The sequence below is a fragment of the Theropithecus gelada genome, chromosome 7b (genome assembly GCF_003255815.1).
Source record: "Theropithecus gelada isolate Dixy chromosome 7b, Tgel_1.0, whole genome shotgun sequence".
Taxonomy (NCBI): domain Eukaryota; kingdom Metazoa; phylum Chordata; class Mammalia; order Primates; family Cercopithecidae; genus Theropithecus; species Theropithecus gelada.
The window spans coordinates 92,307,239-92,323,982 of record NC_037675.1 but is presented as its reverse complement, the minus strand read 5'-3'; the positions used below and the strand labels follow the sequence as shown (position 1 = coordinate 92,323,982).

The following is a 16,744-nucleotide window of genomic DNA, read 5'->3' as shown; positions in this document are numbered from 1 at the left end:
AAAGTGCAATCCATAAAAGAAAACGTTAATAAATTGGACTTCATCAAAATTAAATATTTCCGCTCTTCAAAACTGTTTGAGAGAATGAAAAGACAAGCCACAGACTGGGATAAAATTTTAAATCATATGTCTGCTGAAGGACTGGTATCCAGAATGCATAAAGAATTCTTAAAACTCAAGAAAACAAACAACCACGTTTAAAAATGGGCAAAAAATTTGAACAGACAGTTCACCAGAGAAGATGTGTAGGTGGCAAATTAGCACATGAAAAGACTATCAACACCTTTAGTCTTTAGGGAAATGCAAATTAAAACATCAGTGAAATAGCACTATATACTCAACTAGTATGGCTAAAAACAAAGAGACTGATGATACCAGGTGCTAATAAAGACGTGGAGGAACTGGAACTTTCATACACTGCAAGGGGAAATGTAAAATGGTACAAAAACTTTGGAAAATAGGCAATTTCTTAAAAAGTTAAACGTTACTCACTGTCTGATCTGTCCATTCCACTCCTGGGTAATTACCAAGGGAAATGAAAACATATGTCTATATAAAAACTTGTGCATGAATGTTCATGACAACTTCATTTGTAATAACCGAAAACTGGAAATAACCCAGATATCTGTCAACAAGTAAGTGGTTAAACAAATTGTGGTTTATTCATACAAATGGAAGACTCCTTAGCAACGAAAAGGAATTTATCTAAGACATGTTCGGTAGTGCACCTGTAGTCGCAGTTGCAGAGGAGGGTGGGGTGGAGGGATTGCTTGAGCCCAGGAGTTTGAGGTCAGCCTGGGCAGTGTAGCAAGACCCTATCTCTTAAAAAAAGGAACGATTTGTTTATACACTTGCAAATGGATGAATCTCAAAATAATTACACCGAGTGAAAGAAGCGAGAAAATATAGAATATATACCATATGATTCCAGTTCTGGAAAATGCAAACTAATCTACAGTGACAAAAAGCAGAATAGCAGTTGCCTGGGGACTGGGATTGGGGGAGGTCAGGAGAGATTACAGTGGAACATAGGAAAACTTTGGAAGGTGAAGAGTATGTTTATTATCTTGATTGTGGCAATGGTTTCACAGGTGCATACATATGTCAAAACTTATCAAACATAGAACATTTTCTTCCATGAAATTAAAAAAACATACAGTTATACACTTTTTGTATGGGAATTTTATTGTATGTCAATTGTACTTCAGTAAAACTGTTAAAAATTTAAAGTGTACCTATTCCAAGACAGGCTAGAAAAATGATTTCTCACTGTTTCAGTTTATTTAGTACCAAAGTTAAGTGAGCAGTACTTCTTTTTAAAATCAGGGTGAGTTAAAATCACACCTCTTATGAAAAATTATAAATATGACTTTGTTTATTTTAAATTGATTTTTTGGCAGTTTGAAAATACCTCAGAATATAGGAAACTGGCCACGGTCCTGAGAATTTGGGTCCAGTTGCAAGATCATACCTGTCATGGTGACAGGTACTAAAGGTGGCCTTAGCCTGACAACATTAAGTGGTGGCTTCTCTAATTTCCCTCTTTCTGATTCCACATATACGGGCAATCTTTTTAAAATAATTTTCCTTTCCACTGTAGGTCTGAGTGTGGAGACAAGTATATTGCTTATGATGACAAGAATATTCTGAATAAAGTAATGTTCACATTTAAATTGCTTTTATTCCCTTTATATTAATCAGTTGGCATTCTGGTTTTAGAAAGAGAAAGAGAGCCTGAATCAGATTGTCTAAAACCTTACAACTAAAGCAAATAGACTTTTCAAGAATTTAAATAGGATTCCTTCCCTTTAATCAATTAATTATCCACTTTGTCATGGTGTCAACCTGTAATTTCACGGTTTGTGTGTGTGCGTGTGTGTGTGTGTGACAGAAATTTACAAACAATGTGATAACTAAATTACCCTACACTACATTTTCCTTTCAGAATAATCATTCTAAGTATCTTTCCTGGCACAAATCTTATATGTATCATTTAGATAAATGTGTCATTATCTGTCCCCTTTTTATCATCCTTCAAAGTAATGTATTATCTGAGTTATCTGTTTGCCATTTTTGTCTACAGGTAGCCTAGAATAAAAATATTTTTCCAGTATATCAAATTTCAAAATATGCTAAGAACTTACAATGAGAAGAATCTTAGAGTCCAACTTTTCCCCTGCCATAAGAATCCCTTTGTCTGTAAGAATCCCTGATAGTTTTGCCATCATGGAAAGGATGGAGCTTATATAAGGTGTTTTTAAGGAAGCTATGTTCATTAATGGACAACTTTAGTTTATGAGTTTTCCCCCACTTAAACTGAAATTATTATTTTCTCATTTCTGAATGTTGATTTTGGTCCTGCCTGCTCAAGAACATGGAATAATTCTATTATTTCTTTCCAGACATTACCTTAAGGATAGTTTTATCTAGGATAAATCTTTCTAGTTCTTTTAGCTATTTGTTAGAAATCATTTCTAGATTTCTCATATCCTGGTACTATTTTGGACAAATATTAAATTATCAGTATTATAGATTGGAATGATTGGGTTTTAGCTTTTCTGTGAGTCTGTTTCTTATTTTTTAAATATATGTACCTGTGCTTTTCTTACGTGTCTTACACTAGCTTCTATTTTATTTACTTATTTTTTTAATTTTGAGATGGAGTCTCACTCTGTTACCAAGGCTGGATGTAGCGGCATGATCTCGGCTCACTGCAACCTCCACCTCCCAAGTTAAAGTGATTTTCCTGCCTCATCCTCCCCAGTAGCTCCATTACAGGCATATGCCACTACACCCGGCTAATTTTGTATTTTTAGTAGAGAGGGGGTTTCACCATGTTGGCCAGGCTGGTCTCAAACTCCTGACCTCAAGTGATATGCTTGCCTCAGCCTCCCAAAGTGCTGGGATTACAGGATGAGCCACTGCGCCTGGCTTCCATTAGCTTTTATTGCCTTTCTGTATAGAACATCTTTTAGGCCAATGGCCACTCTCAGTTCCTTGCCATGTGGACCCTTCTAACCTGACAGCTCTCTTTGTCAGAGCCTGTGAGCTGGAAAGGCAGTAGAGTCCACTAGGAAGATGGGATGCCTTGTAACCTGATCATGCAGTTGACATCCTGTCATCTTTCTGTACCAAGTATTGGTTATACGGAAGGCACTAGGTCCAATCCACAGGTAAGAGGCTGTGAATGCAAATATACAGTGCTCATTGGAGCCAAAGTCTGCCTACCATGAGCCCTTTACAAAAAAGATTGCCAACCCTTTGCCTAGGTAATTAATTTTGAGATATGTTGCTTTTGGAGTCATGTATAGAGTAACTACAAGTATCATTTTTTTTTTACCCTGTTTTAAGAAGAAATCAAATGTATTATTTTTCTTGACTTTCTTAGGTCTTTACGATAAAATCCTTTATTGGCATATTTTGTAAAGCCTCCTTGATTCTCAATTTGCTGGGGGTTTATTCTTTTCATCTTCATTTTAGGTATTTCTGTACCCAGTATGAGCATCTATGTTTCCCAGGGTTTTTTTGACTAGTTAACCAAAAACTTTCTAAGTTTGTCACAGTAGCTACTCATATACACATTCATCTACACGAGGCAATTGCAGCAGCTTCAGACTAAAGTCCAGCAACAGGAGGGGATGGCAAGGAGAGGACAGAGTGAAATGGCCCTTCCTTTGGCACTCATATTCCTCAACTCTGTATCTTCTTTCCTTTCTCCATTTTTTTTTTTTTTTGCACTGCTTCACTGTACAACCTGTTGGGGTGAATCATACTTCATTATTAATTGCTCTGAGTCACTCCCTAGCGGGGTGGAGCATTTGGAGTCCTGAATAAAACCTAGGGATAGGTCAGGTGCAGTGGCTCATGCCTGTAATCCTAGCACTTTGGGAGGCCGAGGCGGGTGGATCACCTGAAGTCAAGAGTTCGAGACCAGCCTGGCCAACATGACAAAACCCCATCTCTACTAAAGATACAAAAATTAGCCAGGCATGGTGATGGACGCCTATACTCCCAGCTACTTAGGAGGCTGAGGCAGGAGAATCGTTGTAACCCAGGGGGCAGAGGTTGCAGTGAACCGAGATTGTACCACTGCACTCCAGCCTGGGTGAAAGAGTGAAACATCATCAGTCAGCCTATCATTTCCCAGGCCTTAGTCTCTCACTGGAGACCTGGCCCTCTGTTGTTTCCCCGATGATGCTGCAGTGTAGATTCTTTGCCACCACCTCTGTGTACCACCCCAGCCAGTTCTCTACTACTACAGTCAACCCAGAGTCAAAGATCAGCCTCATACATACTGGAAAGGGCCGTGAAAGGAAGAAGGTAGCCTTCTGTGTTCACGACTCTTGTCACACATTTTGGTCTCTGGATGACCTGCTGTTTCTCATGTATTTATGGTTCGCCGTGGCCTCCCAAAGAACGTCTCATCACTTTGGGTGATAATTTCAGCTCTATACTCTGGCTGTTGCTCTCTGCCTCCAGCTCTTTTCAGTTTAGCTTTCTCTTTGGAATTCCTTGCATTGAAGTCTGCTTCTGAACTCCAAACAGTGTCTTAGTTTTATTATAACATGCAGCCACTTGGCTCCAAGGAACCCCCAGAGTCTGGGTTTACCACTCTCTTCCATCACTGTCATCCTCCCCCTGTTAGGGAAAGGTAGTCTAAGGGCCATAATGGAATGAGTGGAGAAGTAAAGGTTTAACAGCATTGTCTGGGCTACAGAAAAAAGTGTACAAAGGAAAAGAGACAGGAAGAGGTCTGGCAATAAAAGTCATACTAAATAACTTTTAAATCTTATTTAAGACACATCCAAGCATGTCTAAAAGCCAGTCTAGTAGCCCCACCAGCAATCTAACTGCACAAGAGCCTAAGGGTGAGGACCCCCAGCAGAACAGCTTGTTTCACTAAGGAAGGCTTAGCCATTGAGAGAAGGGCAATTTTTGGTAGTATCTATCACTTTTAGATAGAAGATGCTATAGATTAAAAAGAAAACAAAGCTCTTTTCAGCAAAATCTTTGCAGTATCACGCATTCATCTTTGGTTCCCCTAACTTTGTAAGAAACAAGTTTTTTCCTTCAGTCCCAGAAGCGATGGCAGGAGTGTGCACCTCTCAGATGGCTTCCCAGGCAGTGTGGTAGGAGACCTGTTTAGCATACTGGGCAGAAGAGGGAAACAAGATGTTTTATGTGGCCAGCCGCAGTGACTCACGCCTATAATCCCGGCACTTTGGGAGGCTGAGGAGGGTAGATCACTTGAGGTCAGGAGTTTGAGACCAGCCTGGCCAACATGGTGAAACCCCGTCTCTACTAAAAATACGAAAATCAGCTGGGCCTGCTGGCGAGTGCCTGTAATCCCAGCTACTCAGGAGGCTGAGGCAGGAGAATCGCTTGAACCCAGGAGTTGGAGGTTGCAGTGAGCCAAGATCGCACCACTGCACTCTAGCCTGGGCAACAGAGGGAGACTCCGCCTAACCAAAAAAAAAAAAAAAAAGATGGTTTATGTGACAGTGAAGAAGAGTATTTATAGCTTACATAAGTCATGCCCTGGGGACGACTCCAAGAGTTATTGGGTGGGCGAGACTTTTGAGTGCAGTCACAGATTCCACAGAAGCAGATAAGTATACCAGCCAAATAATCTCAATTTATTATTAATGACCTGGCTGGTATGGCCTAGGAAACACAGGTTAAGTGGATCAAGGAAGAACTCAGTAACACCAAAAGGGAAGTGACAGCCTGTCTCATAGCTAAAGGCAGAGAGACTACTATAGAGTGACATCAGCAGCACTGTTCACCTGGGGACCGCTGTGTGCCAGCCTTTGTGCTGAGAAGTCACCCACATTATATTCTGGAATCCTCAGAACCCTGAAAAATAAGTGGTAGCATATGCAATTTTAGAGATGAAGAAACTAGGATGTAACTTGCCTGGGACTCAGAGCTACTGTGAGGTTGGACTGGGATCAAATACAGAGTTACTGGAAAGTTACTCCATGCTGTCTTCACAGGTAACATTGTTTCCATGCTGCTGTTTTCTTTCCAAGTCTGGCAGGTGCTTATTTCAGGTAAAGGACTGGGAAGCACTGGCCCACGGACTGCAGGGAATTGATTTCATGAAATCAGTGGAGTATTTGTTGAATAATTTTTTACTAAGGAGAAAGAGAAATAGAGGGCAAAGTCCTTGTCCTAAGAACACTTATATAACATTTGGGAGGATATGGAATAAATACATGAAAATTCATAATATCAGGGAGTTTTGACAAATGTCTGAGTGCTTTTAGGTAAGAAGAATGCTGGGGGAGGACAAAGGAGGTTTGGTTCCCTGGGGCTGGGCTGTCAGGGAAGCATTCATGATGGAGATGTGGACTGGGCTGGATAGAAGAGAAAAGATGGTGGGGAGTTACCCATAGTGGCACATGGGAGGTTCAGGACTCCATTGTCTCCTTGCCACTCTGTGTACCCCTGCCAGCGGGTTCATGATCTTGTAAGAAAATTTATTTTATTGTTCCCACTTTAATGTCATGTTCATTATAGTTTAAGGTATGCATATGGGGTAAAGAGTCAATAATAACACCCAGAGACATATACTATTAATGTTTTGATATATTTTGTTTTATTCTTTTTTACTTGTATAATGTTGTACTCATACTAGAAATATAATTTTATATTTTTCAGTTTTTGCTGAAATTTATGTTATGAGCGTTTTGTTCTCTAATTACAATACAAAACATAATTTTGTAATGGCTGCATAACATGCTATTGAGTGGATACACCATAATATGCTTAACTTTTCCCTAGTGTTGAACAAAAATGTAGAGTAAGTGAAGTTTACTGAGAGCTGTTTCTAACTCAGGCAGGCACATAAATAATTTTATTATTCTGGGACCACATGGGAACCAGGAAGTAAAAGTCAAGAACATTAAGTCATGAAATGGAAAAGATTGTGAACTTTTAAATGGAGGACAAATAGAAATAAGTAAACAATCCATGAGAATGCATGCCATCTGCAGAAAAGCAAAAGAGTTATTTGCAGGCATCTCATTGAAACTGCGAGGAAGAAAGATCCTGAGTGGGCAAGATACAGTAAGTAGAAAACAATTTGACATTTTATTTATTCACTAAATATTTGTTGAGGAGTTGCTATGTGCTAAGCAATGTTCTAGGCCCTGGGAATAAAGCAGTGAACAAAACAAAGAAAATTCTTACTCCATTAGAGCTTATGTTTTAGTTGGGAGAGATAAATAATAGACAAATAAACATATGGTATGCATGAAGAAAAATAAAACAGAGCCAGGGGATAAGGAGTATGGGGGTAACGGCTATTCTTGATAGGATGGTTAGAGCAAGCTTCTCTGAAAAGTTGACACTTGAACAAAGACCTCAGAGGGTTTAAGAAGTGAGCATCGCCAGGCACAGTGGCTCACACCTGTAATCCCAGCACTTTGGGAGGCCGAGCTGGGCAGATCATGAGGTCAGGAGATCGAGACCATCCTGGCTAACACGGTGAAACCCCGTCTCTACTAAAAATACAAACAATTAGCTGGGCGAGGTGGCGGGCGCCTGTAGTCCCAGCTACTCGGGAGGCTGAGGCAGGAGAATGGCGTGAACCCGGGAGGCGGAGCTTGCAGTGAGCCGAGATTGCACCACTGCACTCCAGCCTGGTCAACAGAGCCAGACTCTGTCTCAAAAAAAAAAAATTATTATTATAGTAATAAAATAAAAATAAAAAAAGAAGTGAGCGTCGCCCATTGTTACTAAGACTGTTGTGCTTAAATGTCAGTGATTCTTTTTTGAGACAGGACTTTGTTATATTTTAGTGAACATACAAAGACACATGTACAAAACTTCATAGGTTTACTTTTTCTGAAACATTTTATTACAGAAGTTTTCAAACATTTGTTACAGTGCACACCTACACACTCACTACCTAGATTCTACCATGAATATTTTATCATCCTTGCTTATTACCTGTCTGCCTATGAACCTGTACCTCTCCCATAATAGGTTTAATTTTAATTTTGGTGTCTTTATCCTTTATTCTGTACATTGTGAAGCTAATCACTTGTGATTTCCTTTTGCCACAGAGGTTTCCAGAAAGTTAATTCATGAGTAGGAAGAAATTTTGTATTCATTTTTGTATTATTGGTGTGTATTTTAATTTTATTTCATTTGGTTTTTTCCATGCAGTTCCTCAATCCATTTGGAATCCATTTGGGTTGTAATATAAGGCAAGGGTCTTGCTTTTGTTTGTTTATTTCCTGTACAACTGGTTTCCCCAACATTTGTGGCCTTTTGCTATGTGAGCTGGTCTTTTTTTTTTTTTTTTTTTTTAATAATACAAGTTTTTGACCGGGCATGGTGGCTCACTCCTGTAATCCCAACACTTTGGGAGTCCGAGGCAGGCAGATCGCCTGAGGTCAGGAGTTCGACCAGCCTGGCCAATATGGTGAAACCCCATCTCTACTGAAAATACGAAAATTAGCCAGGTGTGGTGGTGGGTGCCTGGAATCCCAGCTACTTGGGAGGCTGAGGCAAGATAATTGCTTGAACCTGAGGTAGGAGAATTGCACCACTGCACTCCAGGCTGGTGACAGAACAAGAGTCCATCTCAAAATAATAATAATAATAATAACAATAATTCCAGTTTTTATATAAGCTTGGTTGTTTTTCACAATGTGTCATCTATGTTCACTTGATTTGGCTATTTATTTTGTTAGCACCTCACTTTAGCAATTTCATTTCATGATACATTGTAATATGTGGCTAGGCAGTCACCCCAATTTTCCTTTTTAAAATTTTCTTACTTGTGCTGTGTATTTTGTAAATGAATATTAAAGTCACCCATGTTCTAAGGCCTTGTTGCAAGTTTAATTAATATTCACATTTCTTGCTTTTTTGAAAGGAGTCTTTCCGTATCTGTAAAAGAAGGATAAAAATAGAAGTCTTTTGATAGGATTATTATATGGATTAAATAACATACACGTGAAATGTTTAATATGGCTTATCAACTCAGAGCTTTTTCTGACTTTACAGAAGACTCTTAAGATTTATTTGGGCTCTACCTAATTGTAATTCATTTCTGGAGTTTCCCAGATCCATTTTTAAGCAAGAAAAAGATAACTTTGGGATATTACCAATTCAGAAATCAAGCACATTGGAGGAGGAAAAGTGACAGCAACACCCAAGAAATGTCTCCCTACCCTTGTTGCAGGATCCTCTAGTATTGTTATGACTAAATGTCCCGCAGAGTCCTCTACCCTCAACCCCACTTCTGCAATGCCCATTCTGCATAGCCAGCAGTGGTCTGGGGTTCAGATTGACGTTCACACTCACATGTCACAATAGACTGGAATCTGGCACCAGTTTTACTTAGCTTTATATAAGGATGCAGGACAGGAAACAGTGTATCGACATTACAGCATCAAACACATCTTCATCGGGGACCTTCCCACCACCTATGCGTGGCTTCCCAGCCCACAGAAGACACACTCAACCACTGGTGATGAGAATAAGCGGGAGCTTATGGACCACCCCAGCATGGGAAGCTGAGTGCAGGAACTGTCCCTTATAACAGCCTGTGAGCATGGCTTCCAGGGGCCTGCATGCCTGCTCATATGTCTCAGTCCAAATGCAGCTCACTTCCAGGAGGAGTTTTCACAGCAACTCACCCACCTGCCACACCACAGTCATCTTAGCCCAGTACAGTTCAAGGATATGGTATAAGAAATAGTTACATCTGGGATCACCTTCTCGTGGAGAAAAGATGTAACCTGCTATAGGCCCTTTCTCCTCACCACACCACTCCCAGTGTCTGGTTCTCTTCCTGTCACTGCTGTTTTCTAGCACGAATAGGCTTTAGAACCTCCTCACATCACTGAGGAAAGCCCGTGGCACTCTGTTTACCAAGACAACAGGGAGCCTTAGTGATATTCCTTCCACGTACCTTTTGTTTTCACAGGGTGGGGCAAGATACTCCTCGTCATCTGCTAGGGTCTCCTGCTGCTGCCTCTGGCCATACAATTTTCACTCAGGAAAAGGAGAGGTTTAGGCCATCATTGTCGTTCTCCAAGCTCCCTCATCAGCACTGTTTTCCGCCGACATTCTTTCAGATTTCTACTCAGTTTCTCCCAATGTGGTCTCTGCCTCATCTGAATTTAAAATTCTAGCTCCCTGCATGTGGTCTCCTTGTGCTCTTCTTCCCAGACGTGGCATCTCAGCAGAGCCATTTCTGTTTTTGTGTCCTTTCCTTTTGAGGATGAACCCACCACGGTGGACATTTCTCCTTTCTGTCTTCACGGGACTGACTGTTCTTTCCCCAGCACCTGGTATTGAGTAGATTTCCAATACACGTTGAATTGTTCTTAAGGTTTAAGAAGTAATAGATGGTGCAGACTCAGTTTGCTAAGATGATATCAGCCAAAGTGCATATATTTCTACCCTGATTCAACAAAAGTAAATGTCACAATTTGCTTATCTCGACCCTGATCCTTTATGCAAAGATTTTTTCCTGCAAAAAGTACAGTAGAGAAAATGGGAAAAGCTATGTTTATTTTTCCCTGAGAAACAGGATTCCCAGTTTCTCTCTCAGACATGCCTGTGTCTGATCTGAGAAGAGAATTGTCTATTAATGCCAAAAACCCAGACAAGCAGTGAGCAATGGGAGAGTATTAAAGAATCAAAAAGCAGAGAGGGTGTTGCTTATTTCTTTCCTTTCTTCCCTTGTTTTACCAACATTTTCTTGGGCTCCCAGAATTAAGTGCTAGAGGTAGAATTAACTTTGAGATTAACAATGCTGCTGGAATCTTTTGTAAAAAATTACAGTTTCATTATCATTTCACTGATTCTCAGTGGCTACTTGATGAAGCATCTGGCCTATTTTCTGTATGCTTGCCTTGGAATGAGGGAGTTTAACAGTAGCTCACGTTGATTGAGCATTTGCTATGTGCTAGGTACTATGTTAAGTACTCTACAGGTCTTATTTAAGCATCATAATACCCATTTTACGTAGGCACTGATGTTATGCCCATTTTACAGGTGAGAAAACTGAGGTACAACATTTAGTTATCTCAGGGTCACACAAGGGCAAGGCAGAGCCAGTGTTGGACTCAGTCTGACTCCAAATTCTATGTTATAACTCACCAAATTCTATATTATGTAATATAGAATTATAACTCCAAATTCTATATTATAACTCAGTATATAATGTATACTGTCTCTTATACACTAATTATCTGTGTTTATTCCATAACGATTATTAATATTTTAATGCACAATAGGGAATCTTTTTGCAAACCCAATTAATGGAGTAACTGTCTTCATATATATTGTGTTAAGGTTCTTAATTTCAGTCATTCCCTTCAATATCTCTTACTAAATTTTTGATCTGGATGTTAAGAGGGAGAAGGGTACACTTGGATTGGATTGATTTCTTCTGTAACCTTAGAATAAATTTCTCATCAAGAAACTTTATTACCATCTTACGTTTTTACTTTCCATAATAAATTGTGGACTTTACTCCATCTCTGAGCTCTACCTGCCTCATAGGGCTTGTCTGGCTGTTTTATAGCAGCAAACAATGAAGCAGATTTACCCCATGAAAATCCCCAGCTCTAGTGCTCATTTCCAGATGTCAAGAGTTGAACCATCTCCAAGTGGGTCTGACCCCACTTGTCTTGGTGGACTTCCCTCTGCATTCCCATTCACTTACCTGAATTTGTTAAGAGTGTTTTATGTTGTTAAATCTTTAATCATAGAGTCTAGTCTATATATGGGATGTCTAATCTAGCCTCAAGCTTTTCCTTTTTTCCCCCAGCGAAATATTTGGGATGGTAGCCTCCAACCAGGATTGACTTATACTGAAAAAATGAGCCAACATTTTTTGTTACTGCTCATTTGAATTTCAGAAATTTGACTTCATGGTATCTCATTCTAAATATTTTTTCAACAGTATTGAGGTATTATTGATTCATGTTAAGTATTTATATCTCTCTTTCACTTGTGGTTCAGTTTCAAAGTGTATTTCACCGTGTTGTTGTTGTTGTTGGTTTTGTTTTTGTTTTTGTTTTTTGGTCATCCTCTGGTTGTTTTAACAGCAAGTTTTGTCTGCTTACAGGAGAATATTAAAAAGTGAGCCTCCATATCCCCAAGAAATGAGTGCTTTAGCTAAAGACCTAATTCAGCGTCTTTTGATGAAAGATCCCAAGAAGAGATTGGGATGTGGTCCACGCGATGCAGATGAAATCAAAGAACATCTCTTCTTTCAGGTGAAATTATTGAATAGATAAATGGTTTCATACTCCTTGCCATTTTCAAGGTCGTTGGCATTCTTGTGAAATTAGTGAACACAGTCCCCTTTGGATCATCTTCCACTGGCATTTTCACATACATTGCACCTTTTGTTTGTTTTTTTGTTTATTTGAGACCGAGTCTTGCTCTGTCGCCCAGGCTGGAGTGCAGTGACGCGATCTCGGCTCCCTGCAAGCTCCACCTCACGGGTTCACGCCATTCTCCTGCCTCAGCCTCCCAAGTAGCCGGGACTACAGGCACCCGCCACCATGCCCGGCTAATTTTTTTTGTATTTTTAGTAGAGACGGGGTTTCACTGTATTAGCCAGGATGGTCTCAATCTCCTGACCTCGTGATCCACCCACCTTGGCCTCCCAAAGTGCTGGGATTACAGGCGTGAGCCACCGTGCCTGGCCTTTTTTGTTTGTTTTTAACGATAGGGACCCTTTTTTTTTGTTTGTTTTTAATGATAGGGACCCTTTAGGTAGGGTCAAACTCTCCTTGTATAAACATAAATGGTCTTTTTCTCCCTCAATGGAGCAGGAGTGGGGAGGATCATAATAGCATTCAATTTTCTACATACTCATTCATTAGAGTTTCTAGGGGGTGGTTTCCATTTATGATCTTGAGATCTAGCCATATGGACTAAGGAGACTTTTACTGTACTTTTTACTTCTGTTTCAGTTCATGAGCTATTACCGCCACTATGTTTCACCTTTTAGATAGTGATTTCATCACTTCCTCTTTTCCCAGAAGTAATCTTTAAAAATTTTAGATTTACCTATTTCTCAGTTACATATTCATGACACAAAGAGAGTTATTCATTTATTTCCTTTGTCCTGTGACAGTGCTTCTCTTATTCTGAAAAAGCCTAATGAGACCATTCTACTGAGGACCAACATATCTGCTCAGTTTAGTACAAAAAAAACACCAAAATATTAGACTTCTGGGAAAAAACATTTAACTGAGTTGGCTCGTTATTTCCAGCCTCATTCGTCAAAACTGGGGATGCCATGGCTTTGATTTCTAAAACTCTGGAGATACAACTTTTAAATAACTTCATCTTATCAATAAGCCTGACCTAAATATTTATGGTCTAAAGGGACCATCTAGGTTTTATTTTTTATTCTGTAAATTAAACTTTTACATGATTATCACCAAAACAAATGAAAATAATATATCAAAATGAAGAAAATCTCTTTTGTCAGTTAAGCTTCATGTTGTTATTTATTATTTTTTAAATATATAAAAACAAATATTGGTTAGAAATGAGAATTATCTCTGCACTTCTATGCTCAAAAAAGGCATATTTTTCTTAGTCTGTCAATATAATTATTTTTTTTAAATACTGCACATCTTACAGAAGTTCAGTAACATAGTGAGAAATATATTTAGAATAAAATAAACCTCTCATATGCATTTCATAGATTCACATGGCTTGGAAGGATTACTCTTTGAACAAACTTTCAAATATCTTGTTCAGAAGTTTATCTCAAAAGTTAACAGTAAAATTTAAGAAACAAGTCAAGCAAAGTACCCCCGACCATATTTTCCTAAGATCTTTTTCTCCATGGCTCCCTGTATTTGGCAATATTGCAGTTTGTCTTTCATATTAGAGAAATTTCTCTTTTCAGTAGCTTGGAATAGTAATTTTAGATTACTTAATTGCCTTGACGTTTTAAATGATAAGGACACTTTTGGAAAGACCAGAATTCTACTTGTAAAGACCTAAATGGGCTTTTTCTCTGTAAGTGGTGCGGAGGTGGAAAGGATCATAATAGCATTCCATTTTCTACATATTAAACATTCTCCTGCTAACAACCTGTTTCTTTAAATTACCCCTTTCCTCTAGAAGTTTCTTTTAATATATGTACAATAGCCAAGCACAAGTTATGTGCTTGTAATGGAAAACATTACAGCTGCAGAGAGAAAAAAACACTAACTAGAAAGTCAAGAGACTATGTTCAAATCCTGACTCTTCCATCAACTGCGTTTGAGTGAAAAGGTTATTTCTTATTTCTCAGCCTCAGTTTCACTGGATCAAATAAAGGAGATGAACTAAATGATCTCAATTCCATTTTAGCTGAGAAATTTGGAGATCTGTAATTTAATTATTTTGTTTCTATTGCATCTACAAGACAACATAATAAAAACATTTTATGGTAATTGATTAAACTTACTGAGTTTTATCAACCAAGAAGTGCACATTTTCATATTTTACTGTCACTGAAATCAGTATGCATGTTACAATGACCATCACTTTATATTCTTATGATTAATACTTTTTTCTTCTTAATGATACGTAAAATAATTGTGTATCTTACTATCAGTAATGGCATCTTAGATTTAAAGAAATATGGTAGTAGGAGATCTGTAGGATTTAATTCAGTAAGTGTTACCTGAGATTGTTTTAAATGATAGAAGGAGCACAAAGAAACAGAGTAAAGGGTTGGATTTCAGTAATATAACTCAGTAAGTGACCTAGAGGGAAAAGGGGCTTGCATTATTCTATGGGGGATGTAAGAGGTAGTGTTTAAAATGCTTGAACACAGTTGAATAAGTGATCACATCCGTATAATGGTATCATTTGAACTTCTAGACATAGGCACATGCATGATTACTTATTTTCCAGTCTGTCCGGATGCCCAGGAGGAAAAGCAAGTGCAGGCGGAGAGCTAAGTAACACTGCCTCTAGAAAATAGGAATGTTCCTTTAGAGCTAATATCCTCATCTGTAGAGCATTTGGAAACCCTTTATTTCAGTTTTTTATTTTGTTTTGGTTTTTTTGCTTGTTTTCTTTTTGGCTTAGCACCTTTCTGAAGAGGCTCAGGACAAAAGTATTTTTCTGTTATCTTTAAAGGTAAACTAGGGTGTCTTGGTGCCCTCTAGAGGACACTCTGAGATTCAACAGCGATAGTCTCATCTTTGAGGCACAGCATTGGTTGGAGCTATAAACTGCTGTGATCTTGCTTGGAAAAAATATATTTTTTATTATTGATGTAAAATATGTTCCCTTATTTTTATCCTCTCTCCCTACCAGTCAAAATCCTAATTTATCTTTGCTATTCTTAGAAAATACGTTTTGACTGTTGATTTCTACTTTGTACCAACTTTCTTTGTTTTAGAAAATAAATTGGGATGATTTAGCCGCCAAAAAAGTGCCTGCACCATTTAAGCCGGTCATTCGAGATGAATTAGACGTGAGTAACTTTGCAGAAGAGTTCACAGAAATGGATCCCACTTATTCTCCTGCAGCCCTGCCCCAGAGCTCTGAGAAGCTGTTTCAGGTAATTTCCCAGCCTGTGCACATGTACATTGGCCATATGTCCTTTGAAAGAAAAGATTAAATTTCCCATATTGAAGTAGTTTTGTTGGCACCGTAAAAACGGGATTCTTTAATATCTTCTAAATTATTAAGTGCAGAAATATTGCAGATTGTTAACCGAAGCTTATAGTTTGCTCAATAGCAGATATTGTTGATGTGATTATTTTTGATATAAGGGAAGTTTTAATTTTATACCTGAAATTTTATTTTTGTTCAGACTCTTTTATAGAAAATACAATAATCTTTTATTTTACCTCTATTCATATTAAAAATTTTTTCTTTATGCATACAGGGTCTCACTCCGATGACTGGAGTGCAGCAGTGCTGTCCTAGCTCACTGCAGCCTCAGAATCCTGGGCTCAAGCAATCCTCTCACCTTAGCCTCTGGGATAGCTGAGACCACAGGTGCAAACCAGCACACCCAGCTAATTTTTCTATTTTTTGCAGAGATAGGGTCTTGCTGTGTTGCCTAAGCTGGTCTTGAGCTCCTGGCCTCAAGTGACCCTCCTGCCTTGGCCTCCCAAAGTGCTGGAATTACAGGCATAAGATACCGCATCCAGCCTTGGCCTCCCAAAGTGCTGGGATTACAGGCATGAGCCACCACGTCCAGCAAAAAAAAAATTTTTTTTTTTTTAAAAACAAGGTCTTACTCTGTCACCCAGGCTGGAGTGCAGTGGTATGATCATAGCTCGCTGCAGCCTTTAACTCCTTGGCTCAGGGGATCCTCTTGCCTCAGCCTCCTGAATAGCTGGGACCACAGGTACATGTCACCACACCCACCTAATGTAAAATTTTTTTTTTAGAAACAGGGTCTTACTTTGTTGCCTAAACTGGTCTTGAACTCTGGCCTCAAACGATCCTCCTGCCTTGGCCTCCCACAATATTACCTTATTCGTTACCTTCAGTAACTAATCTTAACTGCTAACTCTTTAAAAAGATTTAGATTTTTATTATATTTAGAAAAGGACATTTGTCACACACGGTAAAATATTCTAACTATTAAATGGCATCAGAGCTTAGCTTCTTTGACCTCTATAAGTATACCTTTAGTATGGCTTAATCTGGCCATCCAGACTGTGTCTTTTCTTCTTTGCTTATCACTGTCTAGTATGTGACTGGGCACTTATTGAACTTTTTTTTAAATGTT

General features: G+C 38.9%; 1 protein-coding gene across 11 annotated transcripts in view; it reads left to right on the top strand.

The window, feature by feature from the left end:
• The window catches only part of RPS6KA5 (ribosomal protein S6 kinase A5), a 202,467-nt gene that overhangs the window by 153,499 nt on the left and 32,224 nt on the right, over positions 1-16,744 (top strand). For 10 of the 11 annotated variants that reach the window (XM_025391178.1, XM_025391176.1, XM_025391175.1 and 7 more), the window contains 2 exons: positions 12,101-12,251; positions 15,398-15,559. In XM_025391178.1, coding sequence (XP_025246963.1) covers positions 12,101-12,251; positions 15,398-15,559 — 313 coding nt within the window. The remainder of the gene's footprint in view (positions 1-12,100; positions 12,252-15,397; positions 15,560-16,744) is intronic. The other variant, XM_025391179.1, reaches the window with a different exon arrangement.